Source organism: Rattus rattus, chromosome 2 (genome assembly GCF_011064425.1).
Source record: "Rattus rattus isolate New Zealand chromosome 2, Rrattus_CSIRO_v1, whole genome shotgun sequence".
NCBI classification, from domain to species: domain Eukaryota; kingdom Metazoa; phylum Chordata; class Mammalia; order Rodentia; family Muridae; genus Rattus; species Rattus rattus.
In genome coordinates this window covers 25,641,427-25,666,721 of record NC_046155.1, presented here as the reverse complement: position 1 = coordinate 25,666,721, position 25,295 = coordinate 25,641,427, and the positions used below count along the sequence as shown (strand labels likewise).

At 45.5% G+C, this 25,295-nt stretch overlaps 1 protein-coding gene across 1 annotated transcript in view; it reads right to left on the bottom strand.

Moving 5' to 3' along the window:
• The window catches only part of Dmrt1 (doublesex and mab-3 related transcription factor 1), a 96,601-nt gene that overhangs the window by 38,213 nt on the left and 33,093 nt on the right, over nucleotides 1-25,295 (bottom strand). The window contains exons 3-4 of the mRNA XM_032895456.1: nucleotides 18,438-18,721; nucleotides 3,017-3,161 (exon numbers count right to left, since the gene is read on the bottom strand). Of these exons, the coding sequence (XP_032751347.1) occupies nucleotides 3,017-3,161; nucleotides 18,438-18,721 (429 nt within the window). The remainder of the gene's footprint in view (nucleotides 1-3,016; nucleotides 3,162-18,437; nucleotides 18,722-25,295) is intronic.

Sequence of the window (25,295 nt, the reverse complement as noted above, 5' to 3'; positions counted from 1 at the left end):
CCAGAGATAAGGACGTCTGAGAGAAAAGCTGCTGCTTTTTGCCTGTCTGCCTTCCCCTCTTGCTAGCGAGTGCATCTACAGCATCTATCCTATAGTCACCATGACTACACTGCCGACCTGTGTTAACACTGAGCATTCCTTTGGACTTCTGGCATGGACTGAAGACCAGTGGCTCCAGGAATCCTCCAGGGTTTCAGCCCCAGACCAAACTGCTGAGTCATTCCTCCAGCCTCACAGACTAAGCAGCGACGGGTTCCCAGCCTCTTCAAGCATGAAGATAACCATTACTGGATGACCCAGACCATACTGTGCAAGCCAATCTAATAATCCCTTTTAGTATATATTCACTGTTCTCTTTCTCTTGAGAACCCTAATAATACACTTACCTACCATGGGAGCAGTGGTGTCTCTCAAACTGCATCTCTCTCACCAGCAGAGAAGGTGATCACTTCCCTGATCTCCTCCTTGTGGTGACCACAGTACTGCATCCTTCCCTCATGGCAAAACTCACTGCTCAGTGCCTGAGTATCCCTCCTATGTCCTAAGTGAGGTCAGGCTTAGGCCACAGCTCCCCAGGAGACGTTGCAGCTCCTTACCTTGACATTGGCTGCTGAGCTGAGCTCAATCCCTGGAAGCCATGCACAAGCCAAAGAAGAGAACCAACACCACAAAGCCCCCTGACCTCCACACCCACTTCATAGCCTTCTCCCTCCACCATGCACCAAACACATTATAAATTAAAAAAGTGAAAACAGAAATTCTTCCTCTAGAGTCCCATTATTTAGAGAATTAATATCTCCTATTTAGTACAAGGTATAACCCATGTCTATATCCACAGTTCTCAACCTTGGGTCTCAACCCTTTAGGAGGTCACTTAAAAGATCATAGGTCTTTACATTATAATTCACAACAGTAGCAAAATTATAGTTATAAAGTTACAATAAAAAATGTTATGGTTGTGGGGGGTCACCACAACATGAGGAACTGTACAGAGGGTCTCAGCGTTAGGAAGGCTGAATAGCACTGATTTACATCAATCTCTTGTGTGACAGTCACGGCTGCCCTGATCGACACTTAGCTTCTGATCAAAGGATGAGGCTCAAGAATAAATAAGTTAAAGAGGGACTCTGGAAACACAGCTCAGAGAGACCTGCCCATCCACTTAGCATAACTGTGGTGGGAGCATGGTTAAAACTGAAGCTGAGGAACTCTGTATTTTAAACTGTTTCAGGTCATTGAACGGTCGTTTTTTATTTCAGCCATATCAGAGTTATCTGCATTGCTACTGCAGAAGCCCAGGTCTACTGTATTAAAAAGTGTTTTACTGCGTTATTTTTATCCCTCCCTAAAAGACGAATGCACTTTCATTTTTAAACTAAGACTCTTTGGGAAATAACTATCTCACATACAGAAATTCACTTCGGTGTCCCTGGCTACTGAGGTATCTTCCCATAACCTTTGCTCAGTATCTGCAAGGCTCCCTGGAGTTCGATCCCCAACAATAGGAAAAATGTGCCTTGCGTTTCACACTGTTCCTCAAGAAAATAACATTTGGGGGACTAGAGAGGTGGCTCATCAGCTAAGAGCCCTTCCAGAGGATCCAGGTTTGACTTCCAGAATCTACACGGTAGCTCAAAACCACCCATAACGCCAATTCCAAGGGATCTAATGCCCTCCTTGCCTCTTCCAGCATTAGGCACACGGGCGGTGCATATACATACACGCAGGCAAATCGTGCACAAGAATTTTCATAATTAAAAAAATAGAAGAAAATAGCATTTTTAGGAATAGAAGTCTATTGTTATTGCAAGTATTCAGAAAGGAGAAAATTGTGTTGAGAACAAAACAACTCAAAATTTCATGTCTGGTACCAGGGTTTTCGTTAGGTGGTTTTTGGCTCCTGGGGAGTGCGCTATCAGCCCAGATGAGAGGAATGAATCCACAAAAAAGAATGAAATACAGTAAAACCAATTCATAGTTGAATTCTTTATAGGATGTTCATCTGTTTTCTATACAGAATACACTGCCCAGGGTGCTACATATGCTACCTGAGGAGAAAAGTGATCAATTTCATCTGGCTATAGACACTAGACGGAACTACACTAATAGCCTGCATAGTAAGACAGCCCCAATCAGTGCAATAGTGGTACAGGTACTAAGGGAGTAACCAATCACTTTCTGATCGGATTTAAGACACACACCACAAAACAGGACCCCTACTTGACACTGTGCCCATACTATGGGTCCTTGACAGGACCCATACTATGACTACCAAGAACTTATGGCCAGATAGACTGTAGAGGACCACCTATTACTCTTATTCTATTAAATGAAAACAGTACTGAAGCAACTCCTAATGACTTACTGCTGTGCTGCAACCCTCTCAACCCTCACCAGACAAGCTTCTTTTTTTGGAATAGATGGTAATTACTTCAGAGACCCACCGCTGGTCACCATGCAAAGAGTGAGAGATTTCAGTGTTCAATCCCATATAAGACATTTATGTCACATCCCTTCTCGTTGAGGCTCAGGGGTCTATGTGGAAGAGTTTAAGAGCCAGAGGAGGAGGGCGACGTTAGGGAAAAGAGTACTTTCCAGATGTAACAGGGCACTTCCATATATGACTGATCAGCAATTTTGACAGCAGGTACAAGACCTGTGCGTGCTCAAGCCAGCAAAATCCCAGCATGGAAGAAGGCGGGTTGAGTGCAAGGCTAAGAAGCCGTTGGTATTTGATTGTTGCTTGGAGAAGGAAAGTAAGCTTTCATTAAAAATGTGATACCAAGTTTATTAACCACACTCCAGGGCAAGTCATAGCATAAACTGTACTCCACAGGACAGGGGAAGAGGGAGAGGGAGGAAGACGTTGGGTAGATATGAAGGTGGAAAGAGTTGTATGCCAGTCTCAAAGAATTAAAAAAGCAATCCCCCCAAAGCTCCTGTGAGCCAAGCCCACAGAGAGTCACTGCTCGCTCCCGGCTGGGTACCAATCCCAGATTCCCACCACAGAACTTACCACTTGCTTTGGCTTCTGAGTAGGAGGGGCCTTCCTCAAAGGTAAAGATCTGGGACATGCTCTGACCCAGGTAGGAGGGAGGCCCGTAGTATGAGTGCATCCGGTATTGGGAGCTCACTGGGTGGCGGCCCTCTGAGGTCTTCATCTGTTTAAGGAAAATTAAAAGATACCTTGGTTAAAGTTTGAATATAAAACGTCCAAGGTCTGGTCCCCATCTGATGGTACTAACTTGAGAAATGCTAGACGTGTGAGGAAATGGACCCTAACTGGAGGATGCAGGCTGCTGGGGGAGGGGCAGACTTTAGAGAATATTTTGTCTTTGACCCTCCCAGTGTCTGTCTGTCGTCTTTTCTTCCTGTGCACCACATCTTATATATTGAGGTAGAGTCTCATGCACGTCAGCCTGGAGTTCGCCAATCCGGCTACTCCAACTGGCCAGCTTGCTCTACGGAACTCAGTCCCCCCTCCCCTCCCCCGCCCGTATTTACGCAGGTGCTGTGCATCTGAACTCTGGTCCTCAGGTTTGCTCAGCAAACACTTCACCCCCTGAGCCATGCCTCTGGCCTTCCTAAGATTGGGGGGAGGGAGGGTTTCCTGACCCTGTGTGTGCTTCAGCAGTGAAGAACTCCAACGCCCTTCAAACTAAAGCTGCAGACTTCACAGGAGTCAGTTACTCAGTCTGAAAAATGAACAGTGGAGTGACCGAGGGGCCTACATCAGGCACAGATGCCCATATAAAGAATGGGCTTGGGGTTGGGGATTTGGCTCAGTGGTAGAGCGCTTGCCTAGGAAGCGCAAGGCCCTGGGTTCGATCCCCAGCTCCGAAAAAAGCTCTGAGGTCTGAGTCACATCTCTCTCAGGTCCGATGATATCTACAAGTCTGCTCTTCAAGCAATGTGGTTTTTAATGTTCCCTGTGTGCAAAGTAGTGGGAATCAAACCCAAGCACCCTGCAAAATGCTGCATTTTTCTTTTGCTGCAGAAGCATATACAAATATTCAAAGCTAACGAATATTCGTTATAACTTCACGGCAAGAGTCAGTCATCATTTTACTACAGATGACCCAACAGTAGATAATGTAGGGTTTCTGGAGCATTTTTAGGTAACAGCAAATAAATGGGCATGACAGCATTCCAATAAAACTTTAATCTATAAACCTGTGGCTTGCTTTTCAATCTTGATTCTCACTGAAATAAAAGGAGCAGATGCCTTGGACAAACCCCTAGAAAATTTGGTTTAATTGGTCTGGGATACGGCCCAAACCCTGGGTCTTTGCAAAGCTACCTAGGTAATTCTAACATATCACCAAGACTGACTCAATACTCTAAAATTATCAATATGTATCCATATACCAGGGAAGAACAAGATCCCATGTAGCAAAAACAAAATTTTCAAAAGGTCAAGTCTGACAAGTCAATTGCTGCCATCCCAGAATGTGCACTACTCCACAGCTATGCAGACAAATGTCACTCAAACAGCTCACTGAAAGGGAGCTGCTTCCAAACACCCCTGTGTTTAGCATCCCCTACTCAATTCTTTCTCTTTCCAGAATGCATCAATAACTGTGATTGCTTCAAACTTGGAACTGAGTTATTTGTATTCAACTACTGTCTCCCCAATGCGTCCTTTAGAGCACAACAGAAGACTTCCAGCCAAAGGGGAAAAAAAGAATACAAAAGGGCAAACTCTATTTGAGGTTATTAAACTGCGAGTTTACTGAGGTCATCAGCCATGTCAACTACATCCAACTCAAAGAACAATGCATAGGGACTGAGGAGAAGGCTCAGCCACCAGAGGCTAACCTCACAGAAATGTAAGACAGCGCAAATAACCACCTACCCACGAACCTGCCCTGGAGGAAGAACCTGTGTTTCTAAGAATACGAACCCTCTAAAACGCAAAGTTTAAACTGAGCTGATGTTCACCTGAGAAGGCCTGGGAATAACTCCAAGTCACTTCCTGCTCACTTCTCACTTTAGATAGACAGACAGACAGACAAATGATAGGTATGTAACACAATCCTTCTACTCTGGGCTTAGACAAGATGGGTGGATAATAAGCCTTTGAAATTTATTTCATCTTAAATTAGTAGTTTTCAATTGGGGGCAACCTTGTCCCTGGGGGGGAGATTTGATATCTGGAAACATGTCCAATTGTGACATGTGGGAGCAAAGAGGACTGCTACTGGCATCTAGAGATAGTTCCATGAGGCCATGGCGGTGTCCCTGACAGTCAAGAACTGTACCTTGACACAACAACTGTGCCAAGGTTGCAAAACTTGTTCCAAACTAATCTAATACCTGAAGGCCCTTCCCTCACCTCTGGGTGAAAGGCAACCACAGTGGCAAATGGGGAAATTGTTCAGTTATGTTTATGGTTGATATTACTTATTTACTTACACACACACACACACACACACACACACACACACACACACACACACGGACACTGTTATACAATGCTAATTTGTTTCTTTGAGATTTTACTTTATTTTTGCTCCTTTATATTAAACAAATAAACCAAGCAAAAACCTAAAAGTCCAAGAGTCCAATGAATTATATCTGCTATTATCATTAGCATGTGGTGGCTGGCAAGCATGTTTTATAATCTTATCACCCACCCCAGTCTCTGAGCTGGAGTGTGACCCACGGACGGGAACTGGGCAGGCAGCAAACGCACAGGCTGCTAGCATTAACTCCAGATGAAACCTCGAAGCTTGGGGGTTTTGTTTTACTGCTGAGAAAATGCACAGCAATAAATCTGAAAATCCTTTCATGCACCCTAGACCATCCTGTCCGTGGTAACAGTGATATCCCAGGAAAACTCAAACTCCAGAGTGTTTGGCTTTATCATTTCCTTTTTTAAAAGATTCTGGAATCCTACCGGCCAATTGTCGGGTAACACTTCAGATGGAAGCATTCAATCTTACAGACAGTTGAACGCTCCTTCCAGGGGAAGGCTCAAAAGGAGCGCACGGGCTGTAAGTAAGCTAGTCTAGCCAGCAGCATAGTGCTGGAGCTTCAGATGGAAGAGAGGTGTGGCCCCGAAGTCCTCCACCGGACAACACAAATCATTGCAGGGATCACAGGACCCTGATACTCACTTGGATTATAATCGTCCAAGCCCCCAAATCACCATTTGGGGTGAACCTTTAGTTTTCTGATCAGAAAACACTTTTACAAGGAAGTCAGAACTCTTCAGACTGAAGCTCAGATCTCCAGGGCACATGGAGTAAAGTCTGTGTGGTCAACATTGGCCGTCCTTAAAATGATTTTGTTTTTTTTGGTTTGCAATGCTTATTCCCAGGTCCACCTAACCATACACTTGAGTCAGGACAGACCTCGCCTGTGCAGGGGGGGTCAGAGAGCCCCATTCTCCTGCTCAGACACACCCCTGGTTCATCCTGAGTGTGCATGCTGCCCTCGGCAATGAATTCTTTTTCAATGTACAGGCTACAAGTATCTGCTATTGTGTACACATCCCCTAGATGCTAGAACAGTAACAGATCAAATGCCCAGCCCTGTGATGGTAATGTGTTCCCCGTTGGCTGTAACCCAAGGCTCCCTATTGCCTGTCTCCCTCTAGTCCTCAGGATCTTCTGAGGTTGTTACCTTCCTCACTATACTCACAACTTCTCTTACTGTGGTCACAGTGAATGACCCAGAAGATAAAAGAGGACAGAGAGAGAACAGGCCTTCGGCAGGACATCAATGTCCCTGAGGGAACTCAGGGAGCCTTCAGGACACTGTAGATGGGGTGCCCACCATGAGGACCACACTCAAGATGCTGAAGAAAGCGTGAGCTGTTTAATCTTTGTCCAAACATGGAAAGGATGCTCTTCCTCTCCTGAGAGCAAACACATCTACGCTGTCTTCGACTGTAACCTCTAAAGCAACAGCAACAGACAGGCGCATGCGAACCAAGGATGCTCCTGCAGATGGAGGCTTTGGGTTATCTCCGCAAAGTCAAGAAGTGAAAGAAATGTGATGCACCAGGGCAAAGTGAACAGCAGGTCATGTGGAAACAAATCTGACCACAAAAACATTCCGAAAGCCTTTCCCCACGTTCTCCAAAACCTGACACACATGGACAGTGACTCACTCATAAGCCTTGAACAGCTGAAAGGGACACACACCCCCATGGGACTTCAGGATCATATCTGCGTGTAAATGGCCCACTGTGCTTGTCTTCACCATAAAGGCAACTCATCTGTGGCTATTATCAATTTAGAGCAAGCTAACAAAACCCCCGAAATGCACATTTTCAGCCACGTGCCCTCACTATGTGCTCTGGTGCCCCTGACATTTCTTAGACTGTTTTCCAACGTACAAAACCGCTCCTTGTCTCGGGCTCTGAAATAACCTACTTGCCACCTGTAAACAACTTGGAGGGCTCAAACAGAAGAACCTTGAGCCCACAAGTTCAAGACCAGCAAAACCAATGAAACTACAATTCAGAATCAGAGTGAGCAGAGTGCACGGTATAAGACATCTGGGATGGAACTGCTGTATGTGGGTGTCTGTGTGCATAAATACGCACGGAGGCTCGTTTTCTTACTGTAGCTCTCGGTCTAAAGCACCCAAGACACGGGTGTTGTTAATCAGGTATAGGGGAACGATTACCTTCAAAAACAGGTGCCTAGTTAGAAAAAGCCAAGAATTGAAAATGTTCCCTTTCCCTGGAACCTAAAACACCTTGGTGTATTCAGGAGGCTCATAAAAGAGAGATGGCTGGTGGTCTGGAATGATCTCTAGCTAGGACTGGCTTAGGGTCTTTATCATCGTTGCAAGTTCTACAAAGAACCATCTGGACTCAGACAGAACCTTGTACACGGTCTGACTCACAATCTGAAATTCTGACACTGGAGCTGGGAGAACATCGGTAGGGAGATTCACATTCTGTGCAAGCACTAGGAGCTACATTTAAATCCCCAGTACCCACACAAACAACCAGCCAGGAGTAGATACCAGTACACTAATAGTAACCCCAGTGCTGGCAGGGGAATGGGGAGAGTGGGACTTGGTGGACACAAGCCTACCTCCAGATTAAATGAGAGACCTTACCTCAGGTGAATACAGCAGGATGTGATTGAAAGGGACACCCTCTGGTCTACAGACTTGTTCAAATGAACACATGTACCAACACACATGGGCACAAACCACACACACACATACACACACACACACACACACACACACTCACACACAGACATTCGCAAAATAAGTAAATAAGTAATAAAATTCCAATCCTAACTTTTCAACCAAACTAACATAGCCAGGCATAAATGGCCACAACAATTACATAAAAGCCAAGCACCAGAAAAAGAGCTGGAAGAAAAGACAAGACAAATTTACATCCTTAAAAACCTTCCTAACAATTATCTAGACACGGGCCTTTCTCCTCTGCTAACACACTGAATGGCATTGTACTGCAACCCTCTAGACTTGTACCCTTTCTGTTAGTACCCTGAAACAATAGCAGTTATGACTACAGGAGTAAGAAAACTCCAGAGCAAGGAAGTCTTTCTTGAAAGATACAAGAGACTTGTCCCTTACCTCACTGGGGCCTCAGAATTTAACAATCATCTACACAGAGCCACTGCTAGCAATCGAATAGCTTGGTTCTACTCTAGGCACCAAGGAAAGAAGGCAGGGCTGGAAGCGAGCTGCCCAGGCGCTCTCCCACTGAACCAAGGCTAACCTCAATGTCGACCGCTTATTTAAAGATCCGTCTGCTGCCACCGCCATTCAGCAACCCAGCTCTTTTACCGCTTTGTCTTTGCCTCTGCCACAAGTTAGGAAACTTCATTTCGGATACTTTGAAAATGAGAAGAAAGGATGTCAGCCACCACATGCGTTCGGGAACTTTGATTTTCGAGCCCGACAAATCAGAGTCATCTATATGTGTTCCCAAGATGATGGACAAACTTAATTAACCTTTGCTACTGTGTTCCAACCTACTGTTTTAGACAAAGCTAGTGACCCAGAAACAATATGTTACCAGCACAATCTCCATGGCAGATACCAAGAGATATAGCCCTATCAGCAGTATCGGGAACGAAGCACCTGGATTAGCTGCTTTAAGAAATATGGATTATACCCATGTCACACATGAGCTGTCAGAAACATTAGGATACTTTTGGCATAAATCAGCAGTATGAAGGCTATCTTCTGAGAAATGAATATGACAGACTGCCTACAGGGCAAGGTGAGGTTGTCTAGAGCTGCCCTCCAAGTGGACGAGAAGACACATGCTCACACAACACTTTCCCCCTGAAAACAGTGCAGATTGGTGACTCCTAGTGGGCACCCCAGACCCAAGAGTGTGTGAAGGAGCCCATCCCCCTCCACGACCATCACAGGTAATAAGCCACACCAAACGACTCAAGAATAGAGATAGATGTCCCTAAAGCTCAAAGCATGTGCGTGCCTCTGTGTGTGTGTGCATGCATGGTGTGTGTATGTGTGTGTGCGTGTGTGTTATACACACATTAAAAAAGAAGCCCAAGAAGCAGTATGTTTAGTATTATTACAATTTTCAGGCTTATTACGAAGACTAAGAAATGTGCTGTGCCCTACCATGACAACAGAGGCATTTTGGGAAGGAAGAGCCCTCCCACAGCAGGCAAAGCATGTTAATGTTCCGGTTACCCATGTTCCGGTTACCCACTAACTAGCGCTGGGATAATGTTGAGTGAGCTTGTCTTCCTGGGCCTCTGTTTCCTCACTGAAGTAGGGCTAATAAGACCTGACAAGGCTGTGTGGCTGGCCCACAAAATATGGAACATGAAGTGGAATCCAGTCATGGTGAACCACATGTACTGAATCAAGTAAACATGCCTTCCTATCATTTACTTCTAAAGTTATTTACATATGTAATTTTTTTTGCTGGATGGCTGAAAAATCCACTGTGAGACCTCTCTCTATTTCAATATTTTTGTTTGTTTGTATGCTCCTGTTTTTTAAGACAGGATTTCTCTGTGTAGCCTTGACTGTCCTAGAACTCACTCTGTAGCCCAAGATGGCTTCTAACTCACAGAGACAAACCTGCCTCTGCCTCCCACAGGGCTGGGATTAAAGGAGCGCACCATCACCATCTGGCTACATTTCGATATTTTTTAAATCTCAAAAAACTCAACATTCAAAATTCTACATTGTGTACGTATACACACACACACACACACACACACACACACACACACACAAACTTCTCACTTTCTAGTTTTATATAAATACAAGTCACAGAATTGGGGTGTCTGCCTTCTTTCTCTCAGCACTGGTTGGTAAAAAACAGAAATGGTCAGAAAGAGTATTGGTGCTTAGAAATGTGATGGGAAAACGTACTTTAAAAACTGAAGTAACTGTTTCTTCTGCTTCTCCCTTTCCTTTGAACCAACCAAAAAAGGTGCATGCCAAGAGTGGCCCCCAGAGGACCTGTGGGGCACCAAGAGGAGAGTGTGGAGAAGTCTCCTGGGTGCAGGCAGCAAGTGGTATGTTCTTTGTAGAGAATTTTAAAATAAGGAGGCTAACTGCATGCATCTGCTTCTCACTGACATCACATGCTGACAACCCTAAACAAAGAGCTGATAAAACGCCCCCTCCCCCAGCTCCCCAGCACGTCCTGTCTGGACCTGCCCTTCTACAGTGCAGCATCCCCCCCACTCCCCCTCCCAGAAAGCTCTCAACTGCTTCCTGTATAGCCAAGCACTTGAGAGTGACCCTGAACGGATGAAGCCTCTCGTCTGTGTCTCACAACACATTAAAGATGTTTTAGAATTGCGTACTCTTTTCTCTCTTGTACTTCTAAAACCGAATTAAAACAAAGTAACAAAAGGACCAACCTGAGTCTGCTATGTATTCCTTTGATTTTAGTCTCTATTTGAACACTGAGGAACCCGCAACCTATCCCAGAAATGCGGATCATGGAACCTGAGACTCATCCAACTGCTTAAACGTTCTGAGAAGCATCTAACTTTATATCAGACTCAGCTCCACTATCAAGAAAAACAAAAGTAAGTGCGAAAGACACGAGATAAGTAAATGAGACTTGGGTCAGTATCCCAAGGAAATCAGATCTGAAAGCATTCAACCCCGGTGGTGTAATTTCCAAGCACATCACACAATTCCCAATGCTGCTGTGCTGCACCGTGCGTGCGAGCAATGGTACTCAGCTGCTCCAGCACAGGTCAAGAGGTGTCAACTCGGGGCAGATAGAGCTGAACCACCTAAGGATGGTGACCTGGCAGGACAGCCCAGCATCTGCGAGCCTCTCCCAAAGGCTTCAGCAGATCTGTCACATTCTAGATGTCCTGGGTTGTTCTTGGGGTTGCTCCAGCCAGGCTGAAAGTCAGCTCCTTGGGGGGCCCAACACCTTACTCCATCCCTGGAGTTCTCTTGAGTCAGGGTTGCCTGCTCCATGCTGCCCTCAGTTTCCCAGGGGCCAGTTCAGTTTTCTCCCAGGATCTGCTTGTGTTAGCTAGAGTACTATGCAAAAATGGGCGGTCCTCAGTCCCACGCCTCTGTCTCTTTCTCCCTTAACCAAGGAACACTAACATTCACCTAGCCTTGTCATCTAAGGAGAATGCGTACATACAGACATCAGAAAAGGAGATATTTAAAGTACTTAATGTTTCAGGGTTGGGGATTTAGCTCAGTGGTAGAGCGCTTGCCTAGGAAGCGCAAGGCCCTGGGTTCGATCCCCAGCTCCAAAAAAAGAAAAAGGGAAAAAAAAAAGTACTTAATGTTTCTACACAATAACTATCTACTAGAAAGCTTAGAAATAGATAATTGTAAGGTTATTAAAATTAATGAATATATAAGATAATAAAATATACATGGTAGCAATGCAACATGAATTAAAATAAATCCTCAGGCATCGACAATTATGCCTCTGTATTTCATCTTTACAAACCAAATTATGGAGGTTAGCTCTAATATCCTCAAACAGATACTATGCCTGTTTGCCTGAGGAAAGAAACTGTCTTTATAAAATTGTCTCGATTTAAAAGATATTTAAAATTGCACATATCCTCATAAATTCTCCCTGTGACTTCATGTGAATACCGTTGGCTTCTCTGTGACAAAAAAGCCAGGGTCTACCTACAGGTAGACAGTAACCGTGGAGGTTTGAATAAGATGTCCCCCATAAATCTTGGGCATTTAGATACTAGGTCCCCACTTGGAGGCTTTTGGGGAGGCTTAGGAGGTGTGGCCTCACTGGAGAAAGTCACTGGGATGGGCTTTAAGGTCATTCTTAGCTTGGTTTGTGGTTTGAGGTGTGAGTTCCTGCCTCCATGCCTGGGTTCTACCACCACAGGCTGTAACTGCCTAGAACCACAAGGCCCATTAACTTCCTCTTCAAAGTTGCCTCAGACATGGTGTCTTACCACGACAATAGAAAAGTAAATAATACAGTGGCAAATGGCCACTTTATTCTAGAAAAAGAAATGGGTTCTAGAAAAGGAAGTGGAACAAGCCAAGCCTGCTGGTGACAAGGTGGGCCACAGGAAGGGCAGACAGCTTGGAGCGACCTCCTCAGCTCAGAAAATGGGCTTTATATGATGTCTTCAGTTTTTTAAATGCACAAGTATCTGAGAACCAGGAATAGCTGTACATGCCTATAATCCCAACATGTAAAAGGCTAAGACAGGAAAAAGACAGCTCAAGTTCAAGGCCAGCTTGGGCTATATAGGGACACTCTGTCTTTAATGACCTAAACCCAAGCCAGGCTTAGTGGAGCACACGTTTAATCCCAGCACCCAAAAGGAAGAAGCAGGCATTTATCTCTGTGAGTTCAAGGCCAACTTGATCTCTATAGAGTACCAGGACAGCCAGGGCCAGAGAGAGATCACACCCCACCCTCTTATTCATTCTCATATCTCATATATATATATGATTATATATTATAAAACTATACTTTATATAAATATAACATATAATTCTAAATGTTATGTTAATATATTATATGCAATATAGGTTAATATATATTAAAATACAAATCAGAAATAATACAATAAAATAAACAACAGACATCAATATTTCATTCAGGATTGTTAACTGTAACTTTCCCTGGAAACTAGAGTTGATCTAAGATTTGGCTTCACACAGCCACACTTCCTATAGCACGGGCACTGCACACTGGTAAAGGTAGGGGTGTGGCCACCTCCACATAGCTTATGCTTGAAAAGTCACTCCTTTCCACCATACTTTCAACAGGTTGTCTCTGAGCTGAGCCGCACTGGAAGGGAAGTTAGTGAAAAGGCACAGGCCTTCTCAGGGTGTTGGTTTAAGGGCGGAGAACATCCCCAGGTAGGCAAGCAGTCAGAGGCAGCTTTCTAAATGCCAGGCCCTGTCCTCTGGCCCTCAGCAGGCTGAGAGGGCTGGAGCACCATCCACAAAGGGTGCCTTTTCCTGAGTCAAGTCTCCTATGTCAGAATCCGTTTCCCTTTCTGCCTGTGTCTCTGTTCAAACCAAGGAGTATCTAGAGGACTCCCAACACCTCTTCGTCTTTTGTCCATATACAGACACGATGGGTAGTGATCAGATCAGGGTCATCGGCCTATCTACCTAACAGTCTCTCTTCTAGCTATACTGAATATATGGCCTGCTGTTAACTGCAGTCACCCAATTGTGCTTTTCTGTCTAGTTCATTTGGCAGCCCCAGTGTGCGTTTATTTAACACATGAATGAATTCCAGTGAGGTGGAGAGCTGTCAGTGAATGATCATGGTCACGGGATGCCTCAGACTGAGAGCAAAGTCACCAGAAGAGTGAAAACCCTGAGCCTGCCACCCGACCACACCCGACTGTGGTGGGAAGGTAAGCCCAGACGTCTGCTGGCACAAGCGTGGAAACAGCCAACAAAAGAGCGCCGGCTGCAGGCCCGAAGGAGATCCCAGGCACGGCTCGGAGCCCTCCCATATTTATTTCTGCTCGCTTGATATGCACGATTGTCAAGCAGGTACAACATGTTTATTTAAGAGATAATGTTGCCGTGGAGGAGTGCGCACGGCAATAAACAGCTTTTGCAGGCAATTAAATGCAGAAGTGAAATTGAGCTGCTGGTCAGCAGAGGCAGCCATTCATCCTGAGTTTGTTCCAGTGCCACAAATGTTATTCCTGTTTCACAACAGGACAGGAATCTATGATTGGGCCACAAATCTCTTCAGCCTCGAGACAGACCAGAGGCGATTAAAGCCATTCCCAAGCCTGTATAGCAGTCGGGGTAGCATGCTCTGGGATTCCAGAAGACGCACCCCCATCCCCAGCAATGAGTATACGTGTGTGTGTGTGTGTGTGTGTGTGTGTGTGTGTGTGTGTGTGTTCTCCCCCCAACCCACCCTGTCTGTCTGTCGGTCTTAGGATTTGCACTTAGTAGGTCCTGAGTCAGTGGCTTGCTTGACTTTACAATCCAGCATGCAGGAGAAGGCCACACAACAATCAATGGATTTTTTTTAATACAAAAATGGATGCCCTGTTTGTTTCTAAGACGTCTACCTTTAAAATAGAATTATGATCTCTACGACAGTACATGTTTTTTTAGAAACCAAAAGAGGCCTTTGGTTGAAGAAGATCCACACTGCAATGCAACACACAGTGGCACTGAGAGCAGCAAGGAGAGGGGACAGCGTATAGAAAGGAGACTCCATCCACCCTTGAGACAGGTAGGAGGAAAGCTGAGTCTTAGCAGCGGGGCCCAGAAGATCAGTGTGAGGAACAGGGGCCCCCATACCAGCTCCTGCACAGAGCCTGAGTCGTCAAGGGGAGCAGACAACAGAGAGCAGCACAGGCCTTCCCGTAAGGCTGAAGGCACCTCAGAAAAGACAACGGAACACTGGGAAACTGCCCCTAAAAGGGGTAAGGCAAGGCTCAAAGATCAGGCCCAACACATCCTCCAGAAACTAAGAAGCTGAGGCTGGGCATGGGAGCCACACCGCTGTCACATGAGCACTGGGAGACTGAGCCGAGCAGACCACAAAGCTGAGGCCCTCTTGGGCTTACAGAGTAAATTCCAGTCACGCCTAAATGAAGCCCTGTCTTTAAAAGAGAAAAATCAAGTTGATTTTCCCATCTATCCCAGGTTCCTGTCACAACACCTGATACCTATGTGCGTGTGTGCAAGCGTCTGTCCTTCCTCCTTCCTTCCTCTCATGTGTATGTGCAGATACATATGAGTGCACACACGTGTACAGGCCAGATGTCAGCATTGTGTGTCTTCCTCCATCATTCTCTACCTTATAGTTTGAAACAGGCTCTCTTGCTGAACCTGGAGCGCTCCCAATTTGGCTAGCAAACTTCAGGTTAGCAAGTCCCAGGATCCACCTGCTCATACCCCACGATCCTGCAAAAGGATCAGCAGGGAATCCCACCGTTTCTTTTTTGTTTTGTTGTAACATGGATGTTGGTGTGCAAAACTCAGGTCCTTGAACGGCAAGCACTTTACCCACGGAACCACCTCTCTAGCTGTGGAGACAACTCGGGCTAGACATGGTGGTGCAAACCTTTGACCCTAGCACTCCAGAGGCAGAAGAAAGTGGATCTTTGTGAGTTCAAGGCCAGCCTGGTTGACGTGGCAAAATCCAGACTACCCAGAGCTACACAGGGAGATACTGCCTCAAATAATCAAACAAAACAAAAGCAAACACTAAAACCCCTTCTGGCTACAGTGTAAGCCACCCCATCTCTGTCACTTCAACACTAGCCAAATGCCAAATACGTAAGTGCTTACTATTTCATGGTTTTGTATGACATATCTTAACACATTTATGCCATTAATATGCATAAATTTAAAATTTTTACTCATTTACCTTATCTTTATGAACACTGATTTTTTTTCTTCTGCATGTGTGCCTATGTGACACTGTCAGATCTGTTAACTGTTTCAACAGCGGTGAGCTGCCGTGAGGATACTGGGGATTTGAACCCCCTGTCCTCTGGAAGAGCAGTCAGTACCCTTATCCACTGAGCCATCTCTCCAGCACTGCCCAAGGGAATCAAATTCTTCCTCAAAACTATAAAAGTCATTCCATTCAGACTTTGATCCATGCATCACAGTATTTTGCTCTTTAACGATTAACTCCTTTATTGTGAAGCCCGAAGGAGCTGGCTCAAAGCACAGGATCACCTGGCAAAGGAAGCAATAGGTCTAAAAACAGTATGGCAAATGGAAGGAAAGGGACCGGAAATAAGTTCATCGGCTATTATCTGCAGTGTTTCTGTTTACATGGAAACTCTCTAGTATGCCAGCCATGTCACTTTAGTACCATGCTGTGTCACGCATCCATGTGACAAATGAGAAGCATCATCACAGAAAGCTAAGACTTAGAGGACAATGTATCTGCTCAAGGGGACATGGCTAAATCGAGAGTTCTAACTGAATATGGATGGGTCTTCCAGGACTACATCTCCCGTTCCTTAACATGCACTCCATTTCCCTCAGTCAGCAGAGTCTGGCATCTCTGCGGGCTCTCTGCAGGAGAACAGGGTGGCATGAGAACCTCAGGACCTTTGTCAGGTCTCCTCAGCACTTGTTGATCTGCATCTGGTATTTTGCAACCGATAGCTAGGTTGGCTTATTTGGATGTGAGGATTTTGCAGGCATGACTTGAAACATTTTTAAAAGTCAAGGTGAGCTCACAGTTGGTTATGGCCCTGCCACATGAGAGTCCCTTTGTGAAGTCTCCTCGATCACTCTCTGCTACACACGCATAGAGAATGTCCCTTCTTCTGCCTTCCTTGCCATCCAATTCACAGAGAAGTGCTGTGCATACCCCAAAGGTAACTTCAAACTTCGGAGATTAAAGCTTATGTCAGACAGTGACCGTGGACTGAGTATTTCAGGAACACATGAGAGCTCTACCCTCGGCCACCTGAAACAACACCTCTCTCCAAGACACTTGTCCTTGTGGCTGACCTGCGTGGGTGAAGAAAAGCAGAAGAGAATCTCAAGAAGATTTCAACAGAAAACGGAGGGCTTAGGGAACAACATTAACCCCTAAGCAACAAAGAGCCGAGCATTTACAGGGGATCCATCCCACAGCTGGGGTTCATCTGCAGAGACACAGGCTGATCTCGGTGAGTCTGAAGCCAGTCTGGGATGGCTTGAGTATTAGTATTTTCAAAAAGAGAAAAAGAGAACTGAGACGAACCAGATTCGATTAGAGGAAGATGTCCGATCACGATGTTTCAGAACTGGGCTTAAGAGGGTTAAAGATGATCAGAACAAAGCTCTCTTGACTCCTGGAAGCAGAAAGTTACAATACTGATTGTCAGAGGCTTGTGGGTAGGAAAGCAGAGAGACGTAAGTCCAAGTTTCTACTTCCAGTGTTAAGTGAGTTCTGGAAGTTTAACGTACAGTGTGGGAGTTAGAATCAGTAATGCTGCATATCTGACAAAAATGCAGACTAAATCTCGAGTGCACGTGAGCTCACGTGCACACACATACACACGGTGCCTTCATTAGCCTGTGATATGCAATGCACAATATACATACATCAAGACGCCACACCGTACCTTATGTGTACAATTTGTCAACTATGCCTCAGTAAAGCTAAGAAAGGAAGAAGGAAGAAGACACCGAAGCCTTGCACCGGCTCCTAGATACGTGTTACACGAAACTGAAATCAGATCCTCCTGAGGAAGCCTAGTCGGATTCACAGGGCGGAAGTGAGCATAGTCGTCACAGAACCTCAGCAGCCTCTGGGGCCTGGTGGCATGGGTTTAACCTCTCCTGAACACACTCTTGGGACATAAGTACACACGGTGGTCTAGCCTCAGAATGCTCTGGTGTCAACACAATGCCTGGTGGAAATGCTCCCCCCTCAGAGGCAGAACCACTCCAGACAATCTTTCCCTAATGAAATGAAACACTGTTTTGTTCCAAATGTTGAAAGCTCCTGATTGCATACTTTTTTAATAATACACGCATACTCCGAAAGACCGATCGCCATTTTTTAAAAAACACGCACCTACATTACTGGGCCATTGAAACACCACCTCATCCCCTTTCTTACCCTTTCTGCCTTGAAAACACACACATTATAGGTCGGTCTTTCCCAGTGCAAAAATCTGTTTGGAGATGACTGCCCCCCAGGAAGCTGCACCTAACATATTCTAAGCTGCTCCAAGGTAGGGCAGGCTGGAAGAGGTGAGGCTTCAGGTATGTCTAACTCTGGCCAACTGGGTATTTTTGCACAACAACAATGTGAGAAAAACTAAAAGTGAAAATGAACCCCCAAACCATGCACACTCCCTTCCTTCCAAGTCCCTACAGCCAATCTCTGGAGTTAAATGGCATCAACAGACGGAAAGTAAGGCTAATGCGCATCACATCATAACCGTGACCACCCACCCGTGTGCTGCACTGAGCACGTGTCCATTTACGTGCATGTGTGTTTCACATATCCCATGAGCTCTGGGTCATACCTGCCACTGGTTTCCAGTCTGAGCAGGCACGTAAGGTGCTGGGAGACTACGCAGGCTGTTCTTCACAGGGGATCCCCCAAGGGGGTTTCCCACCTCCCCTGAGGAGGACTCAGCAGACAAGGCCATGGAGTACTGGGGGTAGTTGTACAGATTGTTGTAGTAAGGAAACAGAGACGGCTGGTAAAAGCTGCTGTAGTAGGCGGGGTCTGACATCAGGTCAGGTGCGTTCTCCATGTGCCCTCTGCTGGTGACAGCAGGGATATCCTGGATGACCATGCGTCCCTCTGAAAGAGAAGAGAGGAGAAAATAAATAAATAAATAAATAAATAAATAAATAAATAAATAAATAAATAAATAAATAAATGATGTTGTTAAGGGGCAGCGTTCGGGATGTAAACAAATAAACGAATAAGTGATGGAAGATTTAACGCAGGCTATCCACAGAGCTTGCCCTCTAAAGCCCCCCCGCTGTGCCTCACATTCATCCTCAAAATGAACAAAGAACCTGGAAATGCAAGGGAGGAACCATCCCCTGCTTCTTCAGCCGTAAGGGGTGAGTTCCAAGGCTGGCTCTGTGCAGATGGCAGAGCTGAATACCTTTGGTGAGGTTATTTTTCCTGGTAGGTTAAATGACATGAAGCCTGATAGTGCGACCTCAACCAGATAGCACCAGTCAAATGAGAAGAAACTCGAGACCAAACCCAGTTAACCTGACTATGAATTCTTACCATGTGGTAAAGTAAACGTCACCCCAGGAATTCAGTAAGGGGCTGAGTTTGAGCGCCCACAGTTTCTTTTACTTCCTTCCATGGTAGATAGGATACTATATTCTTTAGTATGGACCAGAGAGCGGACCAGGAGTAGGCCAAAGGAACTGTGCTATGGGAGCTTCATCAGATGCAAATTCTTGGGGGAAAGTGAAGGAGAGATGAGAAAGACCGACCAGGGAGCAACGCAAGACCAGAGGACACATTAGACTACAAATTAGTGACCCAATACAGGGACATACAGAGCATGAGAACAAAGTTGGGGATGACGGGATATGAGGGCGAAGGATAAAGAGGGTGAAGAGCCGTAGTCTGGGTGAGGTAGAGTGACGCAGGGGTGTGTTCTGTTCACTCTAGACCCCGGGCATGAGGTACAGGGCTAAGGGAAACTTCCCAGAAGCCACTGATGCCGGAAGCTGAGTTCCAGAAATCACACCCAGCAATGGCTGCATCTGGGAGGTGGGGTGGAGCCAAGACAGGACCTCAGGAGAGCAGATGCAACGTCCCAGAAGCCAAAGTCGGCACGGACTGCAGAGGACTCGGCTGCAGTGGCAAACATGCGCAGAAACCAGGACAGGACAGGGTCAAGATGAAGACGGTCTGTGGGATTTTAGCTGTGGTGTGGAGGAAGCAGCAGCATTTGGCCTGCTAAACAGCTTGGGACAAAAATGCAAGCAGAAAGCAGATCTCTGTGTGTTCAAGGCCAGCATCATCTGCAGAGTGAATTCCAGGCCAGCCAGGGTTACACAGAGAAACCTTGTCTCAGGAAAAGAAAAAAAGAAAGAAAGAGAGTGGGATGGAGGGAGGGAGGGAGGGTGGGTGAGAGGGATCAATCAATCAATCAAAGACAGACGAAGGCAGCAAATGATCAGATAAGATCCTGCAAGGAGGCCCAGACCTCCAGGCTGCCCATGTACTTCCTGTGTCTCGCATAATACCAGACCCAGAGCAATGAGCATTTACTGAAGAGAGCGGTCAACAATGGCTTTTTAAGTAGTACAGCATCAGCGATAAATATGAAGTAAAACCTGAAGCTCCAACAACCACAAGCCCGTAATACTTCAGAGCTGAGACACAGAGAATGGCTCAGAATCCCAAGGCAGGAAGAGGCCCCAGGAGAAATCTGCAGCACAATGTCCCCAAAGCACTCAGTGTGGGGCAGGAAATCCTGGATAACAGTGCAGGAGAAAGAGAAAGCGTGCATGGGAGGATGTGTGCACTCAAAGAGCATGCTCTGGAAGGTTTGGGCCAACACTGCATACAGCTGAAGCCTTTGTACAACCTTGAAGACTGCAGCCTCCTTTCCACGAAAGAATCCAAATACAGCCACTGTGGGCTCCTATAACTGCACGACAGGCCACTCTTTGACTGAATTCCTTTCTTCTCCCCCACCCTTTTCTCACTCAACACAACAAGCTGGGGGTCGAGAGGTGACTCATGGGTCCAGAACATATCATGCAAAGGACCTGGGTTCAGTTCCCAGCACCCACGTGACTGCTCACAACAACCTGGAACTCCGGTTCCCAGGGATGCAATGCCCTCTTCTGGCCTCTGTAGGCGTGAGGCACATACACGGTGCACATAAATACATGGAGCCCCTCACATATACACATTAAAAATAACTAAAACAATCTGTTGGCATAATCGGTAATTTTTATATCTAATTCTTTTGCTTTTAGTGTTGGGTCTTTTATTCTTTATCTGCTTACAAAAGCCACACAGACTTCTCAGAAAGGACAAGCCATGCAGACATCTGAAACAGGAAAGGGATGAATGAAATAGTCCATCTTCCAGCCCTATGTATTGGTGGGTCATTCATTCCCCATGCAATCTCGGGCACATTAAATATACCTGCTCCTGTGGTAGAAAGCCTGGTGTCACCTTAAGGCCTACAAAAGTCATTAAATGCCCTAAGAGTTTAATTTTTAAAAAAGTCTCCATATAAACCATCAACTTTTTATGAGTGCATGTGTGTGTGCATGTGTGTGTGCCTTGTGAGTGTTGCCAGAGACTGGACCCAGGGCTTCAGCACACGGTGAGTGGGCACTGCACCACCAAGTTACACCTCCAGCTCAGAATTCTCTTATTTGAATGTTCCCAACTGAACCTTGGTCAATGTCAAACTCGGCTTCACAGTTCCCAGCTTTAATGACCGTAGGACCACTGTATGGAAACCCCAGGGGCTGGCGAGATCACCGAGGAGCAGCATGGCCGCTCTGGTGCTTTAGTCCAATCTCTGAATCAGGAGCAACGGCATCACCCAGGGACACTCAGTATAAGTCAGGGCTCAATACCATAGCAATACAGTTGTTTAACTTTTACTTTATTCTTTTAGATATAGAGACAGACAGACACAGGCAGGCAGGCAGGCAATTTTAGGTACTGGGGCTGGAACCCACCAGAATCTTGCACTGCACAGCTCCTGAGTGACACTGAGGGATATTTTTGTGTTTTGGGATTTCTGTGCACAGTCCCCAGGTGACTGTACTGAGGGGTCAGAAGTGTCGTCAAGGCTTCTAGAAGGATGAGCTGAGCTGGAAATGGCTTAGGGAGGTGGAGAACACTCAGAAGGAGGCCAATATGAAGAGTTATAAAGATAGAAAAGAATGTCCCATGAGCAGTGACCAGATGAGAAAGGCTAGCAGGCAGGGGTAACGCTGAGATCATCAGAGGAAGATGAGAGTTCCCCCCAAAAGGCCTGATTCTGACAGTTTCCAAGTCTCTTCATGGAACCAATGTACCCTCTTCATGCTTACAAGTTTAGGACCAGGAAACCCATCAGTTTCCCTTCCAAGCCCGCACAATGCTGAGATCATACACACTCCAGCCTGAGAAGAAACTGTCATAATAAACGCCTATGATCAGTCTGCCTTTCCTACTTACTACAGTCATGGCAGAGTCCCCAAGGAGTACTGAAGGGCATTCTCCCCAACATAGAAAGGTCATCATCTAAGTCAGGTTAGGTATCCCAATAAGTGATAGAAAGCCTTAAATTAAGATTTCCAACTAGGGTCGAGAGAGGGGGGTGGGAGCTCAGGTCTTAAGAGCACTGTCTATTCTACCAGAGGACCCAGGTTCAATTCCCAGCACCCACATGGCAGCATATCATTGTCTGTAATTCCAGCTCCAGGAGCTGACACCTTCACAGAGATACACATGTAGGCAAAATGCCAATGCACATAAAAATAATAAGTAAGTAAATACATAAGTAAGAATTTATTTTTTTAAATATTCCAATTCAAACCAGACACAGTGGTACACACCTTTAACCCCAGTATTAGGCTGGAACAGGTGGATCTCTGTGAGTTTGAGGTCAGCCAGGGCTACATGTTAAAATTTTGTCTCAAAAAAACAAAACAAAACAAAAACTCCAATTCAAAAGAACTAGAAAACAAATCAGATTTTCTATATGAGTATATATACATATGTATATACATTTAACTTTCAGAAAGTTGTTTTCCACATACAAACAAAATATGGGTTTCATTCTGAATCAAGGGGCAAGAATAAGAAGAATGGAAATCTGGCTCTGTAAACCTTGCTGTGTACCAACATTCACCATTCCCTTGGTCTGGCTATGAATTCCTCCAGGCAGGCTCCAAGCCTCCCATGTATAACGTGTTATGGTTTGACTGAAAATGGTCCCTATAGAACACTTCAAAAGGTATGGCTTTGCTGGAGTAGGTGTGGCTTTGTTGGAGGAAGTGTGTCACTGGAGGAGGGCTTTGTGGTTTCAGATGCTCAAGCCAGGCCCAGTGTCCCTCTCTCTTCCTGCTGCCTGCCGATCCTGATATAAAACTCTCAGATACCTCTTCAGCATGGTGTCTACCTGGCACTGCCATGCTTCCTGCCATGGTAATAATGAAATAAACTTCTGAACTGTAAGTGAGCCCCAGTTGAATGCTTGCCTTTGTAAGAGTTACTGTGGTCATGGTGTCTCTCTCTTCCCAGCAATTAAAAACCTAAGACACCATGCCAGGGTCATTTACTCTTCAGTCAATATTACTAATACAAAGACCAGAGACACAGACTTTGAAAGAAGTATCTTAATGATTGAGTTGAAAGATCTGAAACTAAAGGCCTTTCTGGAATGAAAACCGGCCAATATTGTTTAACAGTATCAGTAAGAGATAACCCATGGCATCAAGCCCAAGAAACAGTGGTACTTTTCTTAACCAACGACCCCTTACAGGATCATCTACCCAGTGGTCCTCCGACATGATACACATGGCAACAGAAAGTTAGATCCCTCCCCCAACTGCTGGGGACTGAGCCCAGGGCCTTGCACTTTAACCAGACGCTCTGTTTGTGTGTTGAGTGAGGGTCAAGCCTGGCTTCAAATCCTCATGCCTCAGTGTCTTAAATGCTATGATTGCAGCAACACACCACCACATCCAGCAAATCTGATGTTTCAAGTGTTGTGGCTATTGGCATACAGTCCTAATCAGCAGGACCAGATCCAGCTGGAAAGGCAGTGGGAGCCAGAAAGTGGGCTCTGCCACATGCACTCTGAGCTCCCTGTCCCTATATATTCATCTGCAGACGTGGTGCTCGTAGACCAGCACCTGCCATTCAAATGCTCACCCGTGGCTCGGTACATGCACCTTCTGGACATCTAATTTTCTGACAAGCCTTCGCAGTCCTGTTACCTTTTTTTGTACTAAGATATTCAGTGTGAAATATGATTTCACTCCTTCATGAGAGATCAATACTCACACATGATAAACAGCCTTATTGATCTTGGAGTGTTATATGCTGGTCTCGGGCCTGCGGCATATTAATAGTAGTTAACCAGTAATTCATTTTAAGGTGGGTGAAGGTTTTCCCTTTCTTCCCTAGTGTCAGGATTCCCAGCACTGTTGCACTTTGAATCCTCTATAAACTTGAAACTATACTCATTTCTGCATGTGCAGAAAGGATCACAAATGAAACCAAAATTTACCTGCAAACTTTAAAGCTTGATTCAATGAGAAGTGTCTTCCTTTTTATATCTGAAATTCCACACTTTGGCAAATGTGTGTTCTACTTAGCTTCAAAATTCTATGTTGCCAGGCAGGCAAAACCTTCACCCAGAAATAGGAGTTAAATCTGAAACCTAAGATTACATTTCACCAACTAATACAAACTTAGAACTAGGAGATCCCCTGTTTGCTTAACACTGTCCTTTAAAGATGATGTTCTGTGGATCTGGGGAGTGAAACTGGAATGTCCCTCACCGGAACAAGAAGACAAGCTAGCTACCTGTTTTTGGTTTGTCTTTTAAACAGCATTCTGTAGAGTGTTCTCATGTCCAGATTAATCAGCTTCTGGAATGTCTCACACTGAGGAACATCTGAGTAATCTAAGCCATGAAGGGTGCTGAACAGAGAAGCTGTTTTTTAAAACTGTCTTCTCAAAATACTGAAACATTCCATCCTGTAGGGAAACTCCTTACATAGGAAGGTAAACAATTCAACTGCTTCAGGAAGTCCCTAAAACTTAGCAAACTCACTAGACCCCTTGCCAAATAGAGTGAACAATAAATGCTGAAGCTAAGCTGCCTGGAAGAGGCTCAGATGGACTGAGGCACCTGCAAAGAACAATCTGCAACCTGTTGAGCTGCCTGCAGGCTGTGCAGTGTGCTCTACCTTCCTAGCTTTTATGAGCTGTCACCCATGCTTGGGTGGGCCTTGGTGATTCAGCTGTCATTAAGTCCTTTTTTCTCCTCTCTGTAACCCCTCATCCATATGTCTATAACCCTAATGAAACTCACTGGTTCATCAAATTGGACTTTGGTGGTTTCTGTAATTTGGAGTGTTGTGGAGTCCCTATCTGGAGTGAGTAGATGTGTGTGTTGTGTCTCCCCTGAAAATTTTTGTCACACGACATAACTGGTGCAAGAACAGAACATGACAGAACTTAAGATGGGTTGGGGATCCTTGAGAGTGCATGGTCCTTGTATGAGAAATAAGGTACACAACATGACTAAGGCTGAGAAGCATAAGGGTGACCATCTTTGGAGGAAATTGCAATAGAGTTGTCCTTCCCTGCACAATGCATGCTAATGTGCCTTTGTGCTGTGACCGCGATTGCATGGTTCGAGGTAGTAGTA